The sequence below is a fragment of the Netta rufina genome, assembly GCF_964035555.1.
Source record: "Netta rufina genome assembly, chromosome: 1".
In the NCBI taxonomy this organism is placed as follows: Eukaryota; Metazoa; Chordata; class Aves; order Anseriformes; family Anatidae; genus Netta; species Netta rufina.
In genome coordinates this window covers 110144191-110170300 of record NC_140123.1, presented here as the reverse complement: position 1 = coordinate 110170300, position 26110 = coordinate 110144191, and the positions used below count along the sequence as shown (strand labels likewise).

Below are 26110 nucleotides of genomic sequence, written 5' to 3'. Positions count from 1 at the left end.
CAGGGTGGTTGTGCTCATGCTGCTGGGGTCCCGGGAGACTTTCTTCAGTCCTTATAGCTTTCTGCCTTGGAGGCTCCTGTCAGAAACATGTCATGGCCTCGCTCTCTGTGTTTATTTCCACTTCTACTGGGTCTGCCTCTGGCTGTTGATAACCTGTGCCACTGAGGCAGCTATCTTGTGGTGGGGAGTAAAAGTGAACCACTTTGTCAGGAACTGAAACAGGGACCTCTGCTCTACCCCACCCCTCTCTGGCAACCTGTGCTGCTCTTGGCTGTTCCCTTATCTAGGCTTTATTGCTGTGCAAAATAGCCATGTTAATGACTCGGAAGGGACACTCGGTCCCTACTGCGCAATGGCTATGCTGTTCAGATAGAAACCCTTCCCGAGAAGCTTATTCCCCTTTCTGTAGCCCATGCAGTAGTTGAACCCATATGTGCTCTTGGATAGATACACTTCTTTGGGTCTCTGGCTCAGTTCCGTGGCAGTGTGTTTTGTGGGTCAGGGATGTGTGGTCTGTGTGTGGCTGTCTCTAATTTGTCAGTGTTAAATATCTTGCCTAAAAGGGACATCATCAGAAGCACTTGACATTTTTGCAGCTCTCCTTCCATGGCAGTCTATGGAAATTTTATCTTCTCTCTTTCCGGGGCATGAGTTAGGTCAGCGCTGCCTCTAGAACTTGCAGTCTGAGCCTACTGTCTTCCCTCCACTAGCAGAAAGCCTGCTTTTTTTTTTTTTTTTTTTGACTAAGACTTTTATTGCCCCTTGCTTGCCTTTTTGCCCAGGCTTGTGCTCCACGCATCCTTTCATGAAAAGAAAGTCAGAAATCAATACCCCTTCCTGAATTCCTTGGCAGCTTTACTTTTCCCAGGACAGATGTTTCTATGACAGTTCCAGGTTTCCCTTGCTTTGGCAGGATAGGCAATACATCCAAAGAGTGTAGCTCTTTGGACTGGCTTGCAGGAAATGAAGTGGTTCCAACCTCTGACATCTGAGATTCATCAGTGACTGAAGTCTTTGGCATTGAGGAGACCTGTTAACCCAAGTGCCAATTCCCAGCTTAGTTAAAATCTACTTGTAGGAGCATCATGCAGCTCTCAACAGGTGTGCCAATGTATATACTAAATAGCATTCAAGAGAATTTGCAAGAGGTTTTTTGTGTCTGTTTTAGATACATGATTAGTGGCTGGCTATTCATCAGTCTTTGCAGGGCTGTCTGCAGGTTTACTGACAGCTTGCCAAGACAAGAATTTGTACTCCAATAGAGCTGAAACAGTACAGTAACAAGCAGGAGGTTGCTGGCATCTTCATGCTAGACAGATACAAGTCTGTTATGGGCGGCTCAGGTGCTGATACATGATACCCTTTCATACAAATGCCCCTAAAAGCTTTGTGGGGCATCTTCTGTGTTAAACTTGAAGGATGCAAGGTCTACATTCAAGCTGTCTCTAAGCTGTACTTTGGCATATGTATTGTCCTTGGGCAGCATGTTTATTCCTTTATTTCTTTTCTGCTGAGTGTTCTTTGATGTTCTTATTTTACTTTTCAGTAATTCTAGTCTTCTCACTTTCCATTTGCTTCTCACATGGTCTTGCTTTTGTCCTTCATGCTGTTTCTCTTGTATGGATAGCAAAGACAGGCACTAGCTTTCCAGAACGGAGAGATGAGACATGGCTTGCAGATGAGACCAGCTTTTGAAATGCATGAGCAAAAATCCCCAGGATAATGCTTCCTGGAGTTCCTCATGGATCATAAATTATTTTTGGGAGATGCACTAAAGAAGAGTAGAGCTCAGATATCAAATGATCAGTACAAGGTGAGAAGACAATCCTGGAAGGTACATTCTTTGTTCAAACCAGCTTTAGCAGGTAGTCATAAAAAAAAAAAAAAGCTGATTTTGAATCAGAAAATAAGCACTTTTTTTTCTAATTTACTGAGTCTTGGGGTCATGGAGAAGGGATAATGGTGACATAAAATAAAAATAATTTTGATTTTGGAAGACCGTTATGAAAACTGGAGGTTAAACCAGGAACAGTATTGAGGTGATACACACACCTACATGTACATCCAAGGGTCACATTAGCTCTTTCAAGCACAGAGTTTTGCTGTGAGCTCATGTGCAGCTCCTCAGCTGCCCTGAGATCGGAGTCCTCTGCAGAGTCATTGCTTCCCTGGACAAAGTTCTCCGTAGCAGAGCTACAGCTCTTCTCCTTTTGGATGTGCAAGACATGACCTTCCTTCCCCTAAAGCGAGCCCTCTCTGCGTGTTTCCAACTAACTGTGTCATCCGGGATGCACTAGATCAGCTGTCCCCCTTTTCATGATATATCTGTTTTCTGGGCTTAACAAATATTTTGCAAATGTCACTGTTTTCTTCCAGGTTATGGACTAAAAATATTATGAGGGCAAAGACCAAAGCCGTACAGGATTTTGGTACAAACATACTGTAAACTTAACCACTTCTGCTTCTCAGTTGTATTTTGGGACCAGTCCGATAGGCCATTTATAGCCCATTTAATGACTGTTATCTTATTTTTATGTCAAGCAAGTTCTTTAATCAAATTGCCATGAGATAGAAGGGAAACTGCCCTCCAGGATCTTAAGCATACTGTACCAGCTTTGCTATATTTAACAATGATATGTGCAGTTTCCTCAGAGAAAAATATCAACACTGTTGAATGGCATGAATTTTCTATAAAGCCAGGGGTGCTTGTCCCCAGTTATATTTCCCTCCTTTTTGTCTTTACTCTCTGTGTTAGCCATTTAATTATTTAGTTTAGGACTGAGATCATATCACAGGTCTGTAGTTAGCTATGAATAATTACAGTTACGACATAATTATACCACAGTTATGCCTCTCTATGTAGACTTTACAACATGCCAGATTACAGGCTTTCTTCTCCTTTGCACCAAGAGGTACAGATCAATACAAATAGTGCAAGACTTCCTGTGCAGTTTTTTTTTTTTTTTTTTTTAAAAAAAGAAAGTTTTAGTGTAAAGTATCCCATCCTGCTGATTTTAAAATACCTGGTTTTAGTAGCTGGTATTTAATTCTTCTGATAAGTTATAGGAATAGACAAGTCATCAAAAATGTTGTCTTCATCTACTTTTTTCGTGGCAGTTGGACAGAAGTTTTTATTGACTTCATCTGTCTTGTCTGCATTATTATTGAACAATCTAACATTTCCAACTGATAAAAGATCAATACCTTGATTAGGACTCATTTCATTCTTAATTTACTTTAAAAAAAAAAAATGCTTTATCAGTCTTTTTTCCCATTTCACTTCCATCATCAGTTTTTTGTAATTTCTGTCTTCTGGTTTATATTCAGCCTCTCCTTTATTTGCTATGCAAGTTTGACTTATTTTAAAGCCACCACCACTTCCTTTTTACACCTGATTGTAGTTTTTTAATCATTATGCTGTTCTTTACTGGGGGTTGTGTATTTTTGGTGACTAGTAAATTCTTTTAAGCAGTTCTTAATCGTTATTCATATTTTCTTATTTAAATCCCAATTCTCTTCAGGGCTAGAAAACAGACCTTTTTAAAGCATTATGCCCTTGAAGGCATTGCATTACCATTTTGGACCTCTTTTGCTTTCATTTAACAATGCAGTTAAGCTGTAAGCCTGTTACCGGTCTCTCATTTCTACCAGTACTTTAGCCACTTGGATGAGGTGAAACACAAGTTTTGAACGTTTTGGACTTAAGATTTGTAAAATCACAAAACTGCTTAGAACATTTAAAAATCCCTAGAGCTATTTTTAAGTCAGCAACATCAGCATGTGTTAAACTAAATAATCACTTAGCTTTCTTTTTTCTTTAGGTAAGACTTGAATAACCAATGCTCCCATATGCCAGTGTTGCTCAGCTGTCTGTTGCAGATCCAAGTCATTGCAGCAGTTATTTGAATACTGATATTCAGTATTGTTAATTAGAAAATCAGAATTCAAAATCACAAGCAAGAGACCAGGTAATACCTTTTCTTTTTCTAGCCTGCTTCTGCTATCTCAATCTTTGTTAGGGCTATAGACATTGATTTTAACACTCAGTCACACAAGCCATCCCAGAATCTTTTACAATTTCTTATAGCTGTAGGATCCTGGGCAGGCAAAGCCTCAATGAATGTAAAATGGAAAGGGATGCCACGACTGTATACAGCTGAAGATGATATATTAGAATGGACTTGACTTCTATATTGTGCTTCTGTAAAGAAGGACATACTTTTGAAAGGAAAAGCTGGGGCTGCAGCTGAATATACCTGACACCACTCAGCAGAGCTGATGTACAGCAGCAGGATTAGAAAGCCAGACATGCTGCTTCCTGGGCTGGAGCAGGGTGACAACTTATTACTGTTTGCATCCTCTCTTCAGAGCTTCAGGGACGCTCTTCCTCTCTTAAGGGACCGGAGTCACAAACCATTAAAATACATGCTTGTGTTTTGCTGAGGAACCATCTGTAGTAATACCTGCATTCACTGTAATGGTATTTATCGATCAGACAAGAATGGGGGCGTGTGGTGCTGAGAAAGTAGAAGAGTTATTGACAGCTGCTGTTCCAAAGTGGGACTCGTCAAAGTAGTAGCTGCTGAAAGTTTGCCAGGTCTGACACAGAATGAGGGATACCCAAAGAGTCTTAATGCTCCTTGTACAAGGATCCTAATAATGCTTTTAACCATATTACTGTTAATATTTATTCTGAGTAGTAACAGGACTCTAAGGGATTGCAGTTTGCTGGAAATAATGGGGAAAAAAAAAAAAAGGTTTCTTCAAACTGGAAGCCCTTCAGCCCTAGCATCTATATTTTCTACATATTCTTCCTGCCTCCCTCCACCTTGCTGTTTATTAATTTGAAGCCAAATTATCTCAGGGAATGCCCAAGACCTTTGGATGGATGATTTATCTGGATGAGTGGGTTATCTTCTTAATCAGGAAAAGAGAACGACTGGCTCAACAGTTTCCAAGTTCAATAACATCCTTCTTAATAAATTGCTGAGGCATGAGAGGTTTCCGTTCCTTGCTGGCATCTTTACACTGTGCCCAAAGAAACAATCATATCAGGTTCAGGAAGGCAAATGACTGAAAGGGCAGGGAAACAGGAACCGTCCCCACGGATGTCCTCCCCAGAGAGGCTGGGAACGTACTCTGCTGTGGGAAATGGGACGCTGAGGTCAGCCAGAGTGCACGGCAGGTATGCTCATCTCTTGGGACAGGGAGAAATAGGGATGGTGGCCTGCTCTGCCATTCCTCCCACTGCCCTGTCCTGCTTATGAGCTTTCCTGAGCCACCTCCATGCCTTGTGTGCATGGGGTACCTCCATTTCAGAATGATGTGGTGTGGAAATGAAGGCAGGGAGATAAAGGTGGAGAGTGGGTGGTGACAACGCTCCTGAGAGCCCTGAGCCTACCACTCAGCAAGGCAGGCCTTGGTGGTGTTAGGATTGCCCAGAAGAAGGGAGAAATGACTAGGGAACGAGCACCCAGCAGAAACTGAAAGGCAACAAACCTTGTGGACAGGGAGGTAACACAAGAAGTTTCCAGACGTGCCCTCTTGTTCAGGTCCTTCAGAAGCTTGGTCCCTTCCAGCATCTTGTGCCTGAGAATGTTAAGGGATTGTACAAAAAGCCTTGATAAAACAAACACACGGATCTCTGCAAGGGTTGGGGAAATATGAGCCCCTATTTTACTGGCAGGCCTGGAGCAATTATTACCAGAAGTGTTATCAGGTACATGTTCCTCCCGTCCCTGGATCCGCTTTATGTAGTACAGATTGGCGGTAAGCGATGTGTTCCCTGAGTGCTCTGATACCTCACAACAGTTAATCTGTCTCTCTGAGGAGGATCTCAACAGCAGTGGAAAGGACATAATGTAGAAAATATGTAGAGAGTCCAGGGGCCACCTAAGTATGCAGCTGCCAGTCTTCTCAGTGATGCCCTCCAGCTGATGTGCTGCATCTCCATGTCTGACCAGGGCAGGTTCAGGGCAAGAGAAGGGGCTAGGTAAGAGGACACATGGGGACCCAGGAAAAGTATTTTCTCTATGATGGCTCTGTAATGCACATGCTACACCTTGCCTACAAGCTCTGTGCCCTGTCCCAGCTCACCTGTTCAGAAATAACATCTGCTTTAGGGTGAGAACATGGAATTTCTAACCTGGGCACTGTTGTAAAGTCTGTGAAGCTCAGTCAAGTTCTAAGTGAAGTCACGCCGAGCAGTGAAATCGTGTCTAAGATTATTCTTCTCTTCCTAGTGCTGTTTGTGCTTCTGCTGCAGTACACCTACCTTTGACCATTGACAGCGTATCTCCTTTGCCTTACAGTTACTTTGTGAGCTTAGTTCAGATTTTATTATTAACTGTGCTGTTATTAAAGGGGAAATCGTGCAGGTCAGTTGGTATACATCACAAACGTTTGTTGGGTAAGGGATACAGATTCAAGAGAAAACACAGACTATACTAGCAAAAGGAGTGCTTTATCAACAAAGTCGACACTGTTTACATAGGTAAAATCAATGCCATAAAAAAGTGATCTTCACATCAGCTTATCTACATCTATTTAACCATTAAAAAGGTACTATAAAAATTGTATTCCAAGCATATCATCTTAAGATCAACTGCATCGTCTTAACTTTCCTGCGCTCGCCTTAGTTTTGTATCTGCAGAAAAGGTTTAAGACATGAGGGAAGAGAAAGGTAGGGTGCAGACATAGCATAACAGACACCTTGTGCCGCCTTTCTCAGCCATTGCATCCCTCGGTTTCCCCTGGTGCTGTGCAGTGCATGAGTGAGAAAACACCGCCCGCTAGTGGTTTAGGCTGTGGGAGCCCGAGAGACCGCTTGGCAGAGGCTGTTTTCCTATTTTTGCTTTGCGGATGCCGCTCCAGCGGTTCTGCCGAGATGAGGTGAGTGGCTCTTATTGCTCCAAAGATAAAATCAGCATCTCTGGAAAAGGTCAGCGCTAAACTGTGCGAGAAGAAGAGGTTCTTACTGGCAGTGCCGTGGGTCACTCGCATGCTGTTTTTCATGGTTAGCTTTAATGTCCAGATGAAATGCTCTAAATAAGGCACGGCATTTAATCTCACATATGCGATAGTAGGAGAACGAATTGTGGTTACGAAATGTGGTTACGTTAAGCATGAAGCTCTAAATCCACAGCACATTCAGAGCAATCACTGCTTACTGAAGTGAAGTATAAAGCAGTGACCATCCCAAAGCTTCCTCGAGGACAGCCCTCCTTGCAGGGCAGGCAGAGGGTGTGGAGACACCTCTGCTAGCCTGGCACGAGCTAGCCCCAGCATGGGAAGCAGCATAGCACCAGTGTGCTTCACACTGCCCCAGCTCATTAGCCCCTCTCTGGAGAGGAGATAATTAGCTCAAGTGGAACACGTTGCTGACACAGCAGACCTGCTTTCAGACCTGAGCTGATATCTGCCCAGCTCAGCATTGCGCTGTGTGGTGTAGGCAACTCAGGATGTCCAGGCTGAGTTTTCAGGGTGGGTGGCAAGATACTTTTTATTTACTGAAGATATTTCTTGGAGACAAGTGCCAAGAAATCATAAAACTGTAGGGCCGAAGACCTCAGAAAGCCTCCCCCTTCCCTTCCAATTGTTTTCCTTTTTATGAGATAAGATCATTCTTAACAGATGTTTGTTTACCTCTTCATAAAAACCTCCTGTGATTCTACAGCCTCCCCAAGCAGTGTGCTGCAGTGCTTTGCTGTTCTTACCGCTGCAAAGTGTTTTTCTAATGTTTAGCTATATCATCTTTATTGCAAATTAAGCTGATTATTTCTTCTTCTACTTCTGGTGAATGTGGAGGACAACTGCTTAGTCTTTCTACCCATTATAACAAATGTTTATGTGCTGGAAGACTGTTACCATGCTTCCCCTCCTGTTGTTCTTTTCCTAGAGAAAACAAACCCAGTTCTTTTATCCATTCCTTATAAGTCATGTTTTTTTTTTTTTTTTCCTTTTTTTTCTTTTTTTTTTTTCATCTCTTATCTTTTTTTTTTTTTCTTTTGGACTTTCTCCAATTCGTCAACATCTTCTGTAAAATGTAGTGCCTGGAACTGGACATACTGTTCCTGCTGAGAGCTCAGCACTACCCAGTAAATGCACAGAATAATTGCTTCCTTTGTCTTATACACAAAACTCCCCTTAAAGCACTTCAGAATGAGATTTGTCTTTTTCTGTGGGAATCTCACTTAACAGACTTGTACTCGGTCCCACCCCAGCCCTTTCTGTGCTGCACTGCTGTCAAAATGGTCATGATCTACTTTGGACCAGTGTGTTTGGTGTCTATGCCCTCATCATTTCTGAATTATACCTTGATGCAATCACCTCTGCAGGCCAGCTCTCCAGTGTCTCCTGTTCATTTCAACTTCTGATCTCTCCCATCCCTCTGCCTTCAGAAGGGATGGCAGACCCCAACACAGCTGACATCCTTTCCCTTTTGTCCTCTGTTTTGTTGTCTGAATCACTCAAGGAAACGCAGACCAGCCCTGGGGCCAGAACTTCAGGGAGGTGATCCTCCCAGCTGGCAAAGCGAAGCCCTGATAATTACCCTTTATTATGGTACTTCAACATGTGCAGATGCTGCACAGTGGTCTGCTTGCTGCTCTGGGGGAGTCTGTGATCTAGATATTTCTGAAATGCTCACTAAAGTCAACATAGTTGATATCTACCATTTCCTTCTCATCTACCAGACCTATTAGTCAAAGAAGAACATCAGCCTGGTTTGACAAGGTTTGTTCTTCAGAATTCCCTGCTGGTTGTTTCTTATCACCTTATTGTCCTTTAAATACTTATAAATTGATTGTTTCATAATTGGCTCCAGTATCTTTCTAGGTATCACAGGCTGACTGGCCTGTAATTCCCCAGGTCCTCTTATAACAGTAATTTTCAGAGCAGAACTGCATTTAAGTTAAAGAGATATTGAAAGGCATTCCACTTTTGCTCTGCTTATCTTTATTCGTTGTCTAGTTTTGTTCCATCCCTTAAATTAAAAACATATTTCCCATAAGTATTTATCTTCCACTTGAGCCCCAGATTAATCCAACCCTGACTTCACCTTTTCTGTTACTTGCATACTTCCCCAGTTTCCCTCCTTCTTGATGCTTTATATTTTTCTCCCTCTCTTTTCTTTCCATTTTGTTTGAAGTTTTCTAGTGAAATATATTCCCCAGTTCCCTGAGGGCTCTGAAAAGATGCTCAACTTTGGGCAAATCCTGGAAAAATCTTAGAGCTCTGCCCTTAAAATGGGGACACTGACATTTGGCAGTTTTGCAGGGACATGGCAAGTTCTGTCCAAAGATTTGCCCAGCACTAGCTACGTTTAAATGATTTCTGAGGTCAGTAGGTGGTAGAGAGAAGAGGAAGTCTGGGGAGATTCTCATCTCTAATGATCAGACTGGTAGACAGTTTGGCTCAAGGATGGACAAAGAAGCATGTTACTAGAAAGCAAACATCCACTAAGTTGGGTGGTCATCTAGCAGAGAAGAGCATTGGGTAAAGCTCCCAGGTTCTTGCAGGGAGGCTGAATATATCTGGTATTCAGCTTCAGCCATGAGTGAAAGGTTTGTGTGTTCAGCAGAAGAACAGGAAGCATGTGCCACTTTCTAGCTAAGCAGATCAGGAGAAGATAACTTTGTTTGAGGGAGAGGTATCATTATCCAGGGTTATGCGCTATATAATTGCACAATCTGCTATCATGCATGAACAGAGCTGTTCAATAGCATGGCCCTGCCTTGTCCTGACATCATGTCTGTGTTGGAAATCCATCTGGAATGAAAAATCTCACATTCCCCAAGTGACCTCGTAGTTTGTGAGCAAAAGGCTGAATTATAGTGGAGATTTTACTGTCTCAGTGGTGCCAGGAGATGGGAGCTCAGTGACCAACTTCAAAGCAGCTCAAGAATGAGAAGTCATAGAATCACAGAACAATTTGTCTTGGAAGTGACCTTAAAGCCCACCCAGTTCCAACCCCGTGCCACGGGCAGGGACACCTCCCACCAGACCAGGCTGTCCAAAGCCCCATCCAGCCTGGCCTTGAAACACCCCCAGGGATGGGGCATCCACAGCTTCTCTGGGCAACCTGTGCCAGGGCCTCACCTCCTTCTGAGTAAAGAATTTCATCCTCATATCTAATCTAAACCTACCCTGTTTTAGTACAGAACTATTACTCCTTATCTTATCACTACCCTCCTTTATAAAGAGTCCTTTTCCAGCTTTCTTGTATGTCCCCTTTAGGTACTGGAAGGCTGCTCTAACATCTCCCCAGAGCCTTCTCTTCTCTGTGTTGGACAACTCCAACTCTCTTAGCCTGTCTTCCTAGGAGAGGTGCTCCAGCCCTCTGATCATCCTTGTGGCTCTCATCTGAATGGTCTTCCTTTTTTCTTTTTTAAAAGTGGAGGTTACATTTCCCCTTTTCCAGTTGGTGAGGACTTCGCCAGGTTGCCACTTCTTAAATATGATGGATAGTGGCTTAGCAGCTTCATCTGTTAGTTCCCTCAGGACCCTTGGGTGCATCATATCAGGTCCCATAGACTTGTGCACCTTCAGATTCCTTAGCTGGTCTTGAACCTGATCTTCTCCTACAGTGGGTGGTTCTTCATTCTCGCAGTCTTTGCCTTTGCCTTCTGGGACTTGTGCTGTGTGGCTAGAGCTCTTGCTGGTGAAGACTGAGGCAAAGATGCTGTTGAGTACTTCAGCATTCTCCAGATCCTAGGTAATCAGGTCTTCTGTTTCTTTCTGGAGAGGACCCACATTTTTCTTAGTCTTTTATCACTGAGATACTAAAGAAGCCTTTCTCATTGACGTTGACATTCCTGGCCAGATTTAATTCTATCAGGGCTTTAGCTTTCCTAACCTATTCCCTGGCTGCTCAGACAATTTCCCTGTATTCCTTCCAGGCGACCTGTCCTTGTTTCCACTCTCTGTAGGCTTCCTTTTTGTTTTTGAGTTTGTCCTGGAGCTTCTTGTTCATCTGTGAAGGCCTTCTGTCATTTTTGCCTGACTTCTTCTTTGCTGGGATGCATCACTCTTGAGCTTGGAGGAGGTGATTCTTGAATATTAGCTTTCTTGGACTCCTCTTCCCCAGGGCTTTATCCCAAGGTACTCTATCAAGCAGATCCCTGAAGAGGACAAAGTGTGCTCTCCTGAAGTACTGGGTAGTGAGCTTGCTATGAGTTCTCCTCAATGAAGCAAGCTTATTTCCAAAGAAAATAATGTCTTAAAAGTGCTAGAGACATCCATGGTTTTTCTGAAGGCAAGAAGTCCTTGTAACAATGTTACTCACATCAGCCACAAGTATTTCTTGTACTGGTATTTGGTGATGGATGTACTCAGCACTTCTACACATTACTTAATGAAAGCATAAAAATTAGGCCAGGTACACAGGTTGGAAGTGTTGATCAGAGTTGATTTGGCACTGTCAGTGTTGCAGTTCTTGTGCAGACTCACACAGATGTCCCATGCTCTGTTAGGTCCAGTCTTCTAAACCTTTGGTTTTATTGTCTCTCCTCCTTTCTTTCACAGCCACCACCTTCATATTACAAAGGTAGCCTTGACTCCCAGCACTTCCCCGATGGCTGAGAGAGTCAAGTCCAATTGTTCTTTTCCTGCTCTGCCCTCTCTTCTCCATCCCCATCTTAATCACTTCCCTGTGTAGTCCCAATACAAGAGGAATTCCTCATTGGCCATCTTTATTTAGGCTATGTTCTGTACTTGTGCAGGAGGAGGAGGCCCTAGTGAGCTGGAAAATCTGTCCCAGAGCCTTGTTGCCTTGTTTTTTTTTTTTTTTTTTTTTTTTTTTGTTTGTTTGTTTGTTTGTTTTCAGGAATCCAGTTAAAGGCACCATGTGGTTTTCCCCAAACCAGAAATGTCCAGCAAGCTCACTGTTCCCATATTAAAGGCTGTGCACCCCAGTGATAGCAAAAAACTCACACTGATCGTTCAAGTGAAGGTTACATATACCCAAAGATGAGTAACTTGAACACAATTTCTGCATCAGCTACATCTTGCAAGCAGTTTTGCATCTTGCCAGAAAGTGTTTGATATTTGGAGAGTATTTGCAAATGGCAGATAGGAAGTTAATGGGAAATGTCTCTGACAGTAGCTGGATGTAATTAAGAGATGGACTGTAGCCATGTAGTTACATACCAGATCTCAGTTTTGGCTTATTTAATTAGAGAGATAGGGCCCAGAAAAGGGATATGCATGTTCAGCCAGCGCTGTTTTTCAAAAGAATAGTTTCAGTCTGAAAAGGGATGGGCAGTTTAATGTCTGAACCATTTGGCCTCTGTGATACAGCAGCTTGCAGGCATTATTTACAGACATTAGCTCCTGGTTGTGTCAGTCAGTCCTCTGTCTTTTACTGTTTCCCAAAGTGGGGATGAGGGTGGCAGTGACAACCATTAGTACATGACTCATGTACTCATCCTAGTTTATCTCAGCAGCGTCTAGCAAAACAAAACAACAAAATAATTCCTTGCTCTTCTTTACCATCCTTATTCCTCTCGTTGAACAAACTGTGCCTGTTCTTAATCAGTGCATATTCTTGGGCTCTGTATCTTCTCCTCTGTGTGTCCTCTCGCCAGGAAGTCTCTTCCAATGCTTTATATAGCTTGAGCTGAAAAATGTCATGTACCAGACCTCTACTACTTCTCTATTAAGAGAGTGATTTATTAAGGTGTTCAGAATATGACCTTTATTCCAACTTCATGCATAGAGATTGATTTTTCTTTGTCTCTAAACTGGTCCCTCTTGCAAAATTTGATTCTCTTCCATCTCTAGCTTTTTTGAAATCCAGCCTGAAAACCATCCTCTCTGCTTCCAGTTGTGCCTTAGATACTGGGACTATGCAACTCAGCTTAAAAACTGCTTGGGAAGACAGCTGTTGAATTGAAGCTCTGAACCTACTTGGGCACAAATGCCCAGAAATGCTTAAAAAAGGCCTCAAATGATTGGTTTGAAGATATAATAATTTTGTAGCCCTCATCTTATAATATCTCTTTCAAATGACAGCTTTTCTAGAAACAGCATCTCCCAGAGCTATTCTGGGAAATTAAATTCCGTGGTGATTTTGTGTAAAGAGGGAGCAGAGCAACTTGCTGACTTGTCACTTTATAAGCTTGGTACCTGTATCATTGCCTAGGAGATCTTGCATCCATAATCTTCTTTTTCTTAGGAGCTGGGCAATGAGAGCATGTTCTGAACAATTCATACAGAAAAACCTACAAAAATACCACCTCAGCATAAAGTCATATCTTTTACCTCATAATCAAAACTCATTGCGCAGTTGTCCTTGCAGATGCATTACTGAACGTGAGATATTTCTCTTCTGTAGGGTCTCCAGCATTTCTGCAGATGGCTGAGGGTAGGCAAGTATGCCTGAGGTAACATTCCTGTTTGCTGGGCTGATGGAATTCAGCTACACTCCTTAACAAAACAGTTTGTTTTAGACATTTTTGATGCATGTGCAAAATGCATTTGGAAGAAAAACTAAGCAGAACAAAGACGCTGAAAGGCTAGGCAGTAAAACTAGTACTTCTCAGCTTTGGATAAGATTGACTGATGGTTCTTTTTTCCTAGTAAAAGATGTTAAAGAGCAGACCAAAGCATCCAAGAATGCCAAATTCAGATGCAGTGCCTTAGTGACCACCTGTGCTGGAAATCAGCCGTATGCCTTGGTTGTCAGAGCTCAGACTAGGGTAATAAATTAATTCAATTAGTTCTGCCACCACCAGAGATGTGGGTGCTCCGTCTTCACCTGTCTCATGATGACACCCAAAGACTAGTGAGTGGGGACACACACAGCTGTGCTGAACCACAGCAGATCTGCAGAGATGCTTCAGTCCCTGCTCAACTGTGCAAACTCCCCTTTATGCATGAATTAGGTTTTTACTGCCCACTGCCTTCTCCTCTCCCCCCTCCACTTTTTCATGTTCAGTGGATTCTCCTCTCTGTGTCTCTGCCTCTCTTTCTCTCTCTCTTTTTTTTTTTTTTCTCTCTCTATTGTTCCCCACATCACCAACTGCCACTCACTTCATAAAGCCGTCTGGCTCAGAGCTTAAATATTGCAGGGCAACTAAAACCTGCCATCAGAGCCAATTCAGTCATATCTGCTCAGTCGTGCGACAAGATTGGGACTTTTAGGGTAGGGAAGAAGAGAGACAAAAGTTCACTCTTCACTGCAGAGTGCCAAGAGAGGAGGGGGACACAATTCTTCGGTGGAACCTTTCCCAGTGGCAAGTTGCTTGCTCAACATCCTTAATCTATGCGATCTTTCTTGCTGGTAGCATGCTCAGATAGCAGCATCTGGAATAGCAGGGAGGGGGTTTGCAGAAAGCCCATGTGAGTTAGAATATGAGTCTGTCAACTCTGAGTGGGCTTAGGTGGACTCCTGCTCTTTTCCTCATGACAGGCAATTTAAGGGAAAAGGGGACTGTGTAAATTCATCTCTTTAATCTTTTTTTTTTCTTTTCTTTTTTTCTTTTTTTTTCTTTATTTTTTTTTTTCTGAGATTTGAGGAGCTGGCTGACTGCAGGTGGAGTCCTAGGCATCTGAATTGGTTGTACTACTCATCTCCAATCCACCCAAAATTGTTCCTTAAAGTTAAGCCAACTGAGAAACCTTGAGTAACTTCACTTGCAGGAAATAGGGTGGCCATGACAGAGCGTTGAAAAACGTGGCAAGTGATCGCAGGAGTTTAGCCAAGTGTAGCAAGCTGCATCTGATAGAGTCAGGAAACATTTTTCCATCTCTTCTACAGTGAGTTTTCTGTGTGATAAGGTTTATCATGTCTAGAATGCTCTTCCATGCTGTAATGGAAATGTTCAACTGGTAGCTGTGGATAGCAGTGTGACTCACAAGGAAAGAAAGGGATGTAGTTCACTGCAGTGCCTGGGAACAATGGAGTTTATATTGTGCAGTCATGTTTTTTACAGAGTTGCACATGATTGGTAACTGTTTGGTGTACTTTGCTCTGTGAATTTGCAGAAAGAGAATGTTTAAATCAGTTTAGATAATGTATGTAAACAGCATAATCTTCTGCTAGACTTGTTAATGTAAGTGCTGACATTAACACACTCCTTTACACAACTTTAATGACTGAGAAAGTAGCAATTTTCTTCAGTGATTAAATTATATGTTTGCTGCTTGTGCTTGCAAGGTGTTTATGCACGCTGAAGGACTGTGTTTTGTCTTCATTTTCTAACGTGAATGTCTGGGGTTAAAATTTTACGGTGTTTGAAGATGAGAATAATCAGTCCATCTTGTTTTAGAAAAATGACATCACAAGGATTTTTTTCGTTGAAAATTTGTGAAATTCCCCAGAGTCACAGAACTCTCAATATTTTGTGTGTTTGTCTATGTGTGAATATGTACACAGAGTAGCTGAAACAGACTGGTATGCGTTGGTGTGTCATAACATATGGCATCACAAATATATCCCAGTGCTATCTGAAGGAGGAGGGAAGTTGAAATACTCAGATTTCCATACTGTTGACTGTACATTCTTTTTTCCTAGCACGTGTATATGTGTGTCTGCATCTGGAAAACTATACATGGAGGTAGCATCTGAAAGATGGACTTCTAGGTCCCTGTGAACAGCTATTTTATGAATAATGTTAGCTGTTTCTATTGGTGCTGTCCACGAGTCGCTCTTTCTGGGTCACTGTAATATTCTGCACTCCTCAGAGACTTCAGACTACTGCGATATATTAGATCAGACAACCCCTAAAAAGTTTCCTCTTTATTCCTGCATTCATAGATTTTTCCCTTACCTAAAATTAAACAGTAGGAAGTTTTGGATACACAGGATGAAGCCCTGGCCAGGAATAACCCCTTATTATGTAAAAATATTGAGGGATGTAATGTTTGATCTGTGTTTCTTGAAAACTGACTACTTTCTTAGCTTTCCAATAGGATATCTGTAGCTGGCTTCTGTCTCTGTGTTAGCCTGGGATAGCAACACACATTTTACAGAGAAACTAGTATTTTAGGTTCCAGTGACAGATCTTTGTGTTTCTCTCTAGGTTGGTTCCAATGTCAGTGACGCAACTGACTTGAAAGGCAGATTCAGTAACTCCAATAATGCTAAATAATTATATCATATATAATGTTTATTGTATAGCAGAAATAGTAAATAAGGTAGTTATTAATCTTATAAAATATTACTTACATAGTAATGCTGTTGCTATTGCTATTGTTACCTAACAGTGATTTCTAATACGCGTTTAATATATGCAACCTATAGAGAGTCCAGGTTTGTATATATACAAGACGGGCACCAATTTGAGATCTGTTTGACCCATGTGTGGCTCTGCTGAAGAAGAGCCTGGGTGCTTGAAAGCTTCACTCCTTCTAACTGCTGCAGCTGCATGCTGATAAATGTGTTCCTCTGTACTGCTGGCAAGTGTCTGTACGTGTATAAACTCTAAGCAGGCACACACAACTGAGCTTACGAGAGACCACAGAAGACTCCTATCTGGAAAAGGAGTTAAATATACTCCTTGGCTCAAAAGTAAGTGACTGCTTAGAGCCAAAGAAGAAAGAATTTGGTAAGCAGTTTGCTCTGGCTTCTCAGAACTTCTCCTGCTAATAAATCGTTGTGATCAGGGCAAGCAAGAATCCTTCTTTCTGTTTCCAAAGCATGTTAGGGAAATACTAGTTGAAAGCAACAACAGGCATCAGTGGGAAAACATTAGCATAACTTGTGGTCATTCTCTTTCTTTTTTCTTTCCTTAGACAGTAAGAAATGGGTGACTGGAGTTTCTTGGGGAACATTTTAGAGCAGGTGAATGAGCAGTCCACTGTCATCGGGAGAGTTTGGCTCACAGTGCTCTTCATTTTCCGCATCCTGATCCTGGGGACAGCTGCCGAACTCGTATGGGGAGACGAGCAGTCAGACTTCGTGTGCAACACCCAGCAACCTGGTTGTGAGAACGTCTGTTATGATGAGGCCTTCCCCATCTCCCACATCCGGCTCTGGGTCCTACAGATCATTTTTGTATCCACACCTTCGCTAGTGTACTTTGGGCATGCGGTGCACCATGTCCGCATGGAGGAGAAGAGGAAAGAGAGGGAGGAAGCTGAGAGGCGGCAGCAAGCTGAGGTGGATGAAGAGAAGCTGCCCCTGGCTCCAAATCAAAACAAAGGCAACAACCCTGATGGGACGAAGAAGTTTCGCCTGGAGGGGACCCTCCTAAGAACCTACATCTCCCACATCATTTTCAAAATGCTTTTTGAAGTGGGTTTCATAGTTGGCCAATATTTCCTCTACGGCTTCCGAATTCTCCCCCTTTACCGCTGTGGGCGGTGGCCCTGTCCTAATCTTGTGGACTGTTTTGTCTCCAGGCCCACAGAGAAGACCATCTTTATTATGTTCATGCTGGTGGTGGCTTCTGTGTCCCTTTTCCTCAACCTGGTGGAGATCAGTCACCTGATCCTGAAAAGGATCCGGAAGGCTCTGAGAAGACCAGCAGAGGAGCAAGTGGGGGAGGTGCCAGAGAAGCCCCTCCATGCCATCACAGTCTCCTCCATCTCCAAGGCCAAAGGCTACAAGCTGCTAGAAGAAGAGAAGCCAGTGTCCCACTATTTCCCTCTCACAGAAGTAGGAGTTGAGCCCAGTCCCCTTCCGTCTGCCTTCAATGAGTTCGAGGAGAAGATTGGGATGGGGCCACTGGAAGATCTCTCCAGGGCATTTGATGAGAGGTTACCATCATATGCACAAGCAAAGGAACCGGAACAGGAGAAGGTAAGAGCAGAGGAGGAAGAAGAACAAGAAGAGGAACAGCCAGGACCTCAGGAAGAGCCAGGGGTGAAGAAAGCAGAGGAGGAGGTGGCGAGCGATGAAGTGGAAGGGCCTTCAGCACCTGCTGAACTCGCCACTGATATGAGACCTCTCAGCAGGCTAAGTAAAGCCAGCAGCCGGGCCAGGTCAGATGATTTGACTGTATGAGGGTACAGGATACGGGGAGCACATGAAAAGGAAAAGGAGTAAAAGAAAAGAAGAGAGAAAGAATCAAAAGTTATTTTAGGCAAAGTGCTAAATGGTCATTTGAATATTATTTCTGCTTGAGATTCTCAACTGGAAAGGTACTATCATGGTAACTGTGCCTTATTTGCCCTATATGTCCATTTGAAAAAAAAAACATTTTCCCTGTTTCCACATGCCAGCTCAATCCTTACAGTAATATTGATGCTGTAAACATAACTGATATCTTTTAAGACCAAATGTAGCAGTGAAACCCAAATGCCACCACTGTGAATGTACTTACTGGAAGCTTTGTGTTCCAAATTTTTCTAGGAACATGGGGAGGATCTGTCTCATGAGCCAGCCAGGTAGGGGGACAGCTGATACACGACCATATCTAGTATTTCTCTTTTTGTTTTCACCTATTGCATACTGAGCAGATCTCCCCTTCACCGTTGGCATGGAATTGCATTTATTTAATTAACAAAGTGAATTCTGTGTTTAGCATCACCACACTATAACAGTAAGCACTATTTCCCCTCTCTATTCAGAAAGAAAATGCCAAAAATGTCCACAACTTGTTTATACATGCAAATTTGAGTTAGGTAAAAATATTTTTCCTTTTTTTCAAAAATATTTTTACTCTTCAAGTGATAGTGACAGTGGGCAAGGTTAACACTAGCTCTCTTCTAGGATTTAGCAGATGCCCACAGATGGATTATTTGTTCCCAAGAGGGTCATCCAGCCCAAGCCTACTTCAGAGTACTGGGAAGAATAAATTCAAGTGATATATTTTTTACTTGTAGTCCTGTGACTTAAAGGTCTGAAACTCGATTTAGCAAAGCAAGCGTGGGAAGTTTTCTGTGAAAGGAGGGACAGCTACAGTCCCCTGAGCACGAAACCAAATACAAGCCTTCACGACACGATCCTGACATGTGCTCAGTTCCTGGAGCTCCCAGACTTACAGGCACTCAGCAAATCTCAGGTATGGTGTCCTGAAGGCACCTGTGAACCTAAACCACAGGTCTGGGTGACTATGTGACAATTTAAACCTCTGAATACAAAACTGGTTGTTCAAGTTTGAAAAGTCTGATATGATAATAGTCTTTTGACATCCTTTGTTTTTAATTTGACAGACTGGAGCCATCCAGTGGTCTACTTCAACATAAAAGGCCAAAGTCTTGAATAAAACAAGACCTTTCAAAAGATCATTTAGACCTCTTGTGCCAACAGGTCTGTGCAGAACTCTCAGAGCCTCGATAAATCTTTTTGGTTACAAAAGGCAGAAAAGCATGTGCTTGCAAATGTTTAAATGTCTGTGGATTTTTATTTTTACGACTGCAGCAGCACCTTTGGGTTGGGACAGTGCAGCAGTACATTTAAAAGCTTTAGGTTACCAGCTGTGTCCCTCCTAAAACTGAGCCTCATGCCAGAAAAGTGCAGGTATGCACTCTCATTTGCTCTGCTCTGCAAACCTCAGACCCTGCCAGCTCAGCGAATTCTTTCTGCTGGGCTGCAGCCCATTCCATTGTTCCCAGGGCAGGCTCTAATCCAGGTCAGGAAAAAAAACAGTCTTTGGCACAATGCATAAAACTCATCCTGACATTAGCTAGAAAAGACCCCTGCCGACTCCCATTGTAGCAGGGCTGACTCAAAGCCCACTGAAGTCAAACGGGTGTCTGAGATGGGTCTCGGGTGGGCTTGGACTCACACGAGCTGTCCTGCTCTACTGCGTCCCAGCCCAGGCGACCCCTGGTACAATCACCTTTGTCACTGATGTAACCTGCTCGGTGGAGGTCCCACTCCTTGTTTCGCAGCTGCCATGTTCTAGCACAAAGGTGGCTGAACTTCACTGATGTGTGAAGTAATAAGCTGTACATATGTAGAAAGTTTGTAGGGTGCATTGGGATTCTTCAGCACCATAGCAGTGCCATGTATTTTTTACACTATTAATCCTTTTGCTCCCCTTGGGACTGTGTATTTTCCCAAGGTTTGCAGCCCGTGGTCATAATCTTTGCTCCTTTGAGAAAGGCTGCTAGGTTTTTAAGAGAGACATCCTTGTGACAGAAGACTGGAAGGTACCTCCTCAGTTTTGGGAAAAGATATGGCAAAGCAAGATATGTGAAGGAACATGCAGGGGGAGAATTTGGAGGCTACCATTTACTCATTCTTTTACTACAGAAACGAGAATAGTAAACACAAAGACACCTGGCAAAACTAAAGTGAGAAAAGAGTTTTTTAGAAGGAAAAGTGCATTCAGCTCTGGGGCCTCCAACAGAAGAAGGACATGGACTTGTTGGAGTGAGGCCAGAGGAGGACCGTGAAGGTGATCACAGGGTTGGAGCACCTCTCCTATGAAGACAGGCTGAGAGAGTTGGGCTGTTCGGCCTGGAGAAGAGAAGGCTCCAGGGAGAACTTATAGCGGCCTTCCAGTACATAAAGGGGGCCTACAGGAAAGCTGGGGAGGGACTCCTTGTCAGGAGGTGTAGTGACAGGACAAGGGGTAATAGCTTTAATCTAAAGGAGGGTAGGTTTAGATTAGGTATTAGAAAGAAATTCTTTACTGTGATGGAGGTGAGGCCCTGTCCCAGGCTGCCCAGAGAAGCTGTGGATGCCCCATCCCTGGAGGTGCTCAAGGCCAGGCTGGATGGGGCTTTGGGCAACCTGGGCTGGTGGGAGGTGTCCCTGCCCATGGTTGGGGCACGGAACTGAATGGGCTTTAAGGTCCCTTCCAACTCAACCCATTCTGTGATTCTATGAAAAGATTCCATTGTGTCCAACACTCTGCTAGAATCCCAGAAAGAGCAATGATTTAGATGAACAGCAAAACCACCGCATTTGTACTAGATGGGATGCATTACATTTTATTTTTTTCTTCACAGAGATGGTAAAAGAGAGTTGTAATAGTTCTGATCATAAAAGATCCTACTCATTGAAGGGTGTTGGAAACACATTTCCCTGTAGGGAGAGAGTAACCTGTAACCATTCAGTGTGAGGTATCTTCTACTTTCTTCAGAACATCTGACCCTTCCAGATACCAATTTACCAGAGTAGATGAACATCCCCCCAACCCCCATTTCCTTCTAATTACATGAAAAGTCCTTATACTTGCAAAATATTTTAATAACCATCCCTGTTCCTGACCTCTGACATGCCTACCTTCATTAGATCATTGGACTACTTAGAGATGAGTGCTTATTCATCAGAGGTTTATGGTTCATAATATGGCTGTCAGACAATCCAGTCTTTAATCACAAGATGTTGAGTATGTCATTCTTTTTCAGTGGAGTGCCTCGGTAGAATACACTACATGCAACATACTGAATGGACACTCTGTAGTTCTTTCACAGCTGCCACAGGAAAGCTCATTTCTTCCTCCAGGTCATGACAGTGCAATGAATTAAGCCAATGTTTTCCTCCTGCATCCCGTCAGCTGCTTGTTGATTTCTTTCAAGCCAATTTTCGAGTGCCCTGCCAGGCTGCTGAAGAAGCTGCAGCTGCCAAGTATGAGCCACGGCATCAAAGCAGCACTTCTCAGCAAACTGGGCAGGGAACTAATAGTCAGGTTTTATGGTGTTCAGCCTCATCTCTGCAGTGAAATCACCGTGGGACTGTCAGCAAGTCATTCTTCCTTCTTGTACAATTGGGAATCATTTTTCTACCTCACGAAGATGATGTGAGGCTCAATATATTGTGTTAGTAATAGGATGGGAGGTCCTTGGATGGAAAGCCCTACAGATGAGCAAAGGATTATTTCTGAATGTGATAGCATATAAATGTGTTTTATTCCACCCTCAGTGAGACAAATTTAATCATTTATTCAAGAAATTGCTAGTGAAGTTGCGTAGCAGCCTCAGAGCTGTGGATTCAGTGTATTCAAAAATAATTAAGCAAAACATATATAGAGAGAGAACAGGGAAAATTATCTTGGGAAGGGGAAAGTCACTGGACAACGAGTCATGCCTGGATCATTTAAAGGTATGTACTACCCCCTTGACTCCCTGTGCAAATACATCATTAACTGATCACGTGGCTCTCTGGAAGGAGCACAAGATGCAAGTGTCAAATTCACCAAAGGAGGTGAAAGTAGAAGAGAAAGGTAGTGTTAGCTTACGATAGCATGTGGGAGTTGGTGTTCTTAGTGTCTAGAGCAGTGGACCTAGGATAATGATCTTAGATTTATTTCCAGCTCTGCTACTGACTTGCTGTGATAATCACTTTACCTCTCGGTGCCTGCTTTTTCCACCTGTAAAATGGGTGTAAGAATTTCCACCTACCTCACAGGGATGTTGTGAGGCTTCTTTAATTCTGTTTGTAAAGTAAGTAGGAATGATCTGATGAAAAGCACTGCTGAAATGCATTGTATCCTTGTTATTTCCTGCCAGAACTTCTCACTTGGTTAATATGACTCCTTGACTAAGAAAGGTGGTACTTTGAAAATGCAAACACTGCATTGCACTGACAACATTAACACCGATGTGGACTTGCCATGAATGGAGAAGACTCTGCTGATTCCCCACCCATTTCTCCCACCTTAGCCTTGGCTTGGCTGTATGAAGTCATAGTGACAGTGAGGTTCCACGGACCCCTCCTGTCCATCCCAGCATCATTCTGTGGCAACACCTATGCTTAAATAAGCCAGATTCTGGAGGGGGGTGCAAGTTGGTGGAGCTTTGGCAACTTTGAGGGCCTCACAAGGCATCTGGGAGAGGGTTGTATAATGCATCATATTGCTGGGCTTCTCTTTAAAACCACTCGATGCAAATTTCAAGTGATTTTTTTCAGAATCTCTGTGGAAGAAACTCTATGGAAGAGTTTACAATTGCTCGTGGCATGCAGGAAGAAACACCCTTCGTGAACGTAAAAACACAAAAATTGTCATATTACACATTATTTCCAATAAGTGAGATAGATATCAACAATCTCTTAGCACTGAAAAGAATGATGAAGTACAGATTACTTCTGTAGGATGGGAGGGATTTGAGGGGAATTCTGCTCTTCATGTCTTCATGTTTCAGTGGGTCTGAAATCTACTTACTGAGGGAGGAAAGTCCAGTCACTCCTGCCAGTCACTCGGTAACTCACTGACTGTGCAGTTTTACATTGAGAGAGCAGCCATGTCACACAATGCTGAAAAAAGTGGCAGATTGCTGGTTTGTATAGAAAATGGCTTTTCAGGCGTACAACTGAGAATAATCCCAGCCTAAGCGCAGTTTTGTTTAATAAAGACAGGAATACCCATGAAAACTAGACTAAAGCCTTCCCATAAGCCTAAGGCTGCTGTGATAAAATGGCATATGGTGCCAGATTTCCTGAGGGCCAGGGCTGGATGAGCATACCAAAATCAGGGGAGTCGTCTAAGTATGGGACTCTTTATTTTTTTAATTTTTTTATTTTTTCCCCAGACAGAATGATAGCACCATTTCTTAGGTTCTGTGTGTGCTACACCTTTTAACAGGGCTCAGGAAAGGCTTTTTGCCAACACCAAATGTGATTATACAGTTGGGTAGCAACCATGGCAAATAAATGTGTGTTGGCTTGCCAAGACATAGCCTGGCACACAGTTCTTTCCTTGCAACTAGCTTGGCATAAACCTATTTCAGTAGAATGGGCAAGACTCGTGTCTCTATCACCAATGCAAGTTTTTCTCTCAGCAATTTGTTCTTTCAGCTGTCCTAACAGACAGTTCGAAGCCTAGAGAGGAGAGGGCTAACGGGATGGGGAGCCCTCATGGCTGTCTTCAGCTACCTGATGGGGAATTACAGGGAAGATGGAGCCAGACTTTCCACAGAGATGCACAGCAAAGGGTCAGAGGCAATGATCACAAGTAACAGCAAGGAAAATTTTGACTAAAAATTCTGACAAGAAAAAAAATGTTCAGGTGGAGAGGGGTTCAGCAGTGAAACAGGTGCCCAGAGTCATGGTGGGCTTTCCATCCTTAGAGTAAGAAGCCTGACTGGTCTGACTTTGAAATTGGTGCTGCATTGAGCTGGAGGTTGGACCAGCTGCCTCCTTCCAGCCTCAACTACCTATCCCACCAGAGGCCAAAAACTCAGCGAAGCCACTGTGTAGTGAACCAGATGGGTGGGGCATTTTCTGCCTCTCTGGGGTGCTCTGATAGAGCTTGCTTGCGTTGTCTCAGCCGGCAATCCCAACTAATCATAGCAGAGGCCAATGCACAAACACAACCAAACAGTGTTTGGTAGCTAGAGAAGCCCCAGGGGGCCAGAACCATGTGTCCTGTAACTGGTTTGGAAAGACCACTGCAAATTAGGAATATATGAGTAAACTTGTCAACTGAGAAACTCAAAGAAATATAAGGGGCTTAGACCTTGCTAGCTCCAGTACTTCAGTATCAACCGTGCCTTTAAATCCATCTGAAAGTGTAGAGGACTGCATTTTAGTGTACTGTCAACAAAAAAACTGTGCATTTTAAAGCTTGCTGATCGGCGATGAAATAGAACTGAATAGAAAAGGTGATTACAGAGCTACTGACAGAACATTTTGAAAAAACAAAGACTGCTGGCCTTCGCCTTGCTGGATCCAGCCTAGCCCAGTTAAAGCAAAACAAGCTTTTTTTTTTTTTTTTTTTCTCCCTAGGAGGAAAGGCTATATTGCTTGGAAAAAATCATGGAATAGCCTACCAGAAAACATAAGTCAACACAGCAAAGAATTTATGGAGAAACATTAAACAGAAAAGTTGGCTCCTACTGAGTTTCTTTGAAGTCCAGGGGAGAGCTGGATGGAAAGATGACCAGAACAATGAAACCCAGTTTCATTGGGTTTCAGTGCTCAATAAATGAGCACACAAAAAAATCCTGGACTGCAAGCAGCTGCTGAGCACAGTCCCTGCAGGAGGGCAGCAGGGAACCCCAGGTTCAGCTCAGGGCACCAGCTGAGGGGCAGCTGCAGACGAATGCTGATGCTAAGAGGCCCGTGAGCTCATAGTCTTAGTCTCATGGCAAGTCTCATAGTCTCATGGCAAGGGTATAGCAAGACAAAGTAAGCAATGAATTACCTGCCCATTATCAGATCTGGTATCACTGGATTTTAAGAAGGTCAGTGACATTAAAATAATTTAACTTTTAAGTCCTAGATCCTGGGTTTATCTGGCAGAACCAAGAAGAGGAGCTAGTGTAGGTAATTTTTATTTTTTTTTTCCAAATCCTTCAACCAGGGAGTATGAAGAATTGCTGGGACAAAAACTCTCAGGCATTTCTTCATACATATATTATTTCAAAGAAAAGCCATAGACAACCCCACAAAGGAATTCATCTATTGCTGGTGAGAATCAAGACCCAGAACTCACCACAAATAAATTCAAAAGAAATTCAGAAATCAGAATGATGTCAGATTACTCGCAGCTTCAGAGCTCCTGTTTATGAAAAGCTCTGGAGAGAAAATAAAACAAAATGGATGGCCAGCTGCCAGCTAAGCCTATTTGTCACGAATATGCCCTGTAGCACCTTCTGGAAACCTATGCTATCTCTAAATATACTCCAGCCCAACAAACTGTTTTAATTCAATATGCTCCACCTTTCCGTTTTACTTGAAAGACTTCAATCTAGTTCCCGCTATGAACTGAACATAAAATTCCCACATTCACACTTCAATATGTGGAAGAATAAAAGATGGAGCTAAGCACAAGCCTGAAATGCACTGAACAGCCTTCCTTCCTCGGCTGCTGCCTTGCCACTCCAGGCACCTTCATCAATATTGTGCCTGGTGAAACTACTGGCCTGTCACAGCTGGGAAGCTGCCTTTGTGTCCGTGACGTGCCACGGACTCTTCTCCCCACACACGCATGCCCGTGGCTGTCGAAGGAGGAGCGACATGGAATAAATTTCCTATTTGCCTTTTAAACTTTTTGTCTTCCTACAGGAGAGGCCCTGGGGCAGGGGTGGAGGGGTGGATGTGAGGGTTTCCAACAGGAATCATGTTCTTCCCTGTGTGTTTCTCCCAAGGCTCAGGGATTAGTAATTTACGGCTTAGCACAGACATGTTTCAAGCCTATTTATAAATACACACAATGAAGAAAGTTTAATGAGCTATGGCCAAACTCTACCTTGTTTTTTCCCCTTGTTTTGAAATGAGCAGAATTGCCAAGGTTAAACAAGACCAGAATTTGGCTTTGAACAGTTTATTTTT

The 26110-nt window shown here is 43.0% G+C and overlaps 1 protein-coding gene across 1 annotated transcript; it reads left to right on the top strand.

Moving 5' to 3' along the window:
* Positions 1-16744: 16744 nt before the first annotated feature.
* Positions 16745-17947, top strand: GJA8 (gap junction protein alpha 8; the record flags this gene model as incomplete). The annotated part of the gene is made up of 1 exon (XM_084306422.1): positions 16745-17947. One exon carries the CDS (start codon positions 16745-16747, stop codon positions 17945-17947), a length of 1203 nt encoding a protein of 400 aa, XP_084162548.1.
* Positions 17948-26110: the final 8163 nt, after the last annotated feature.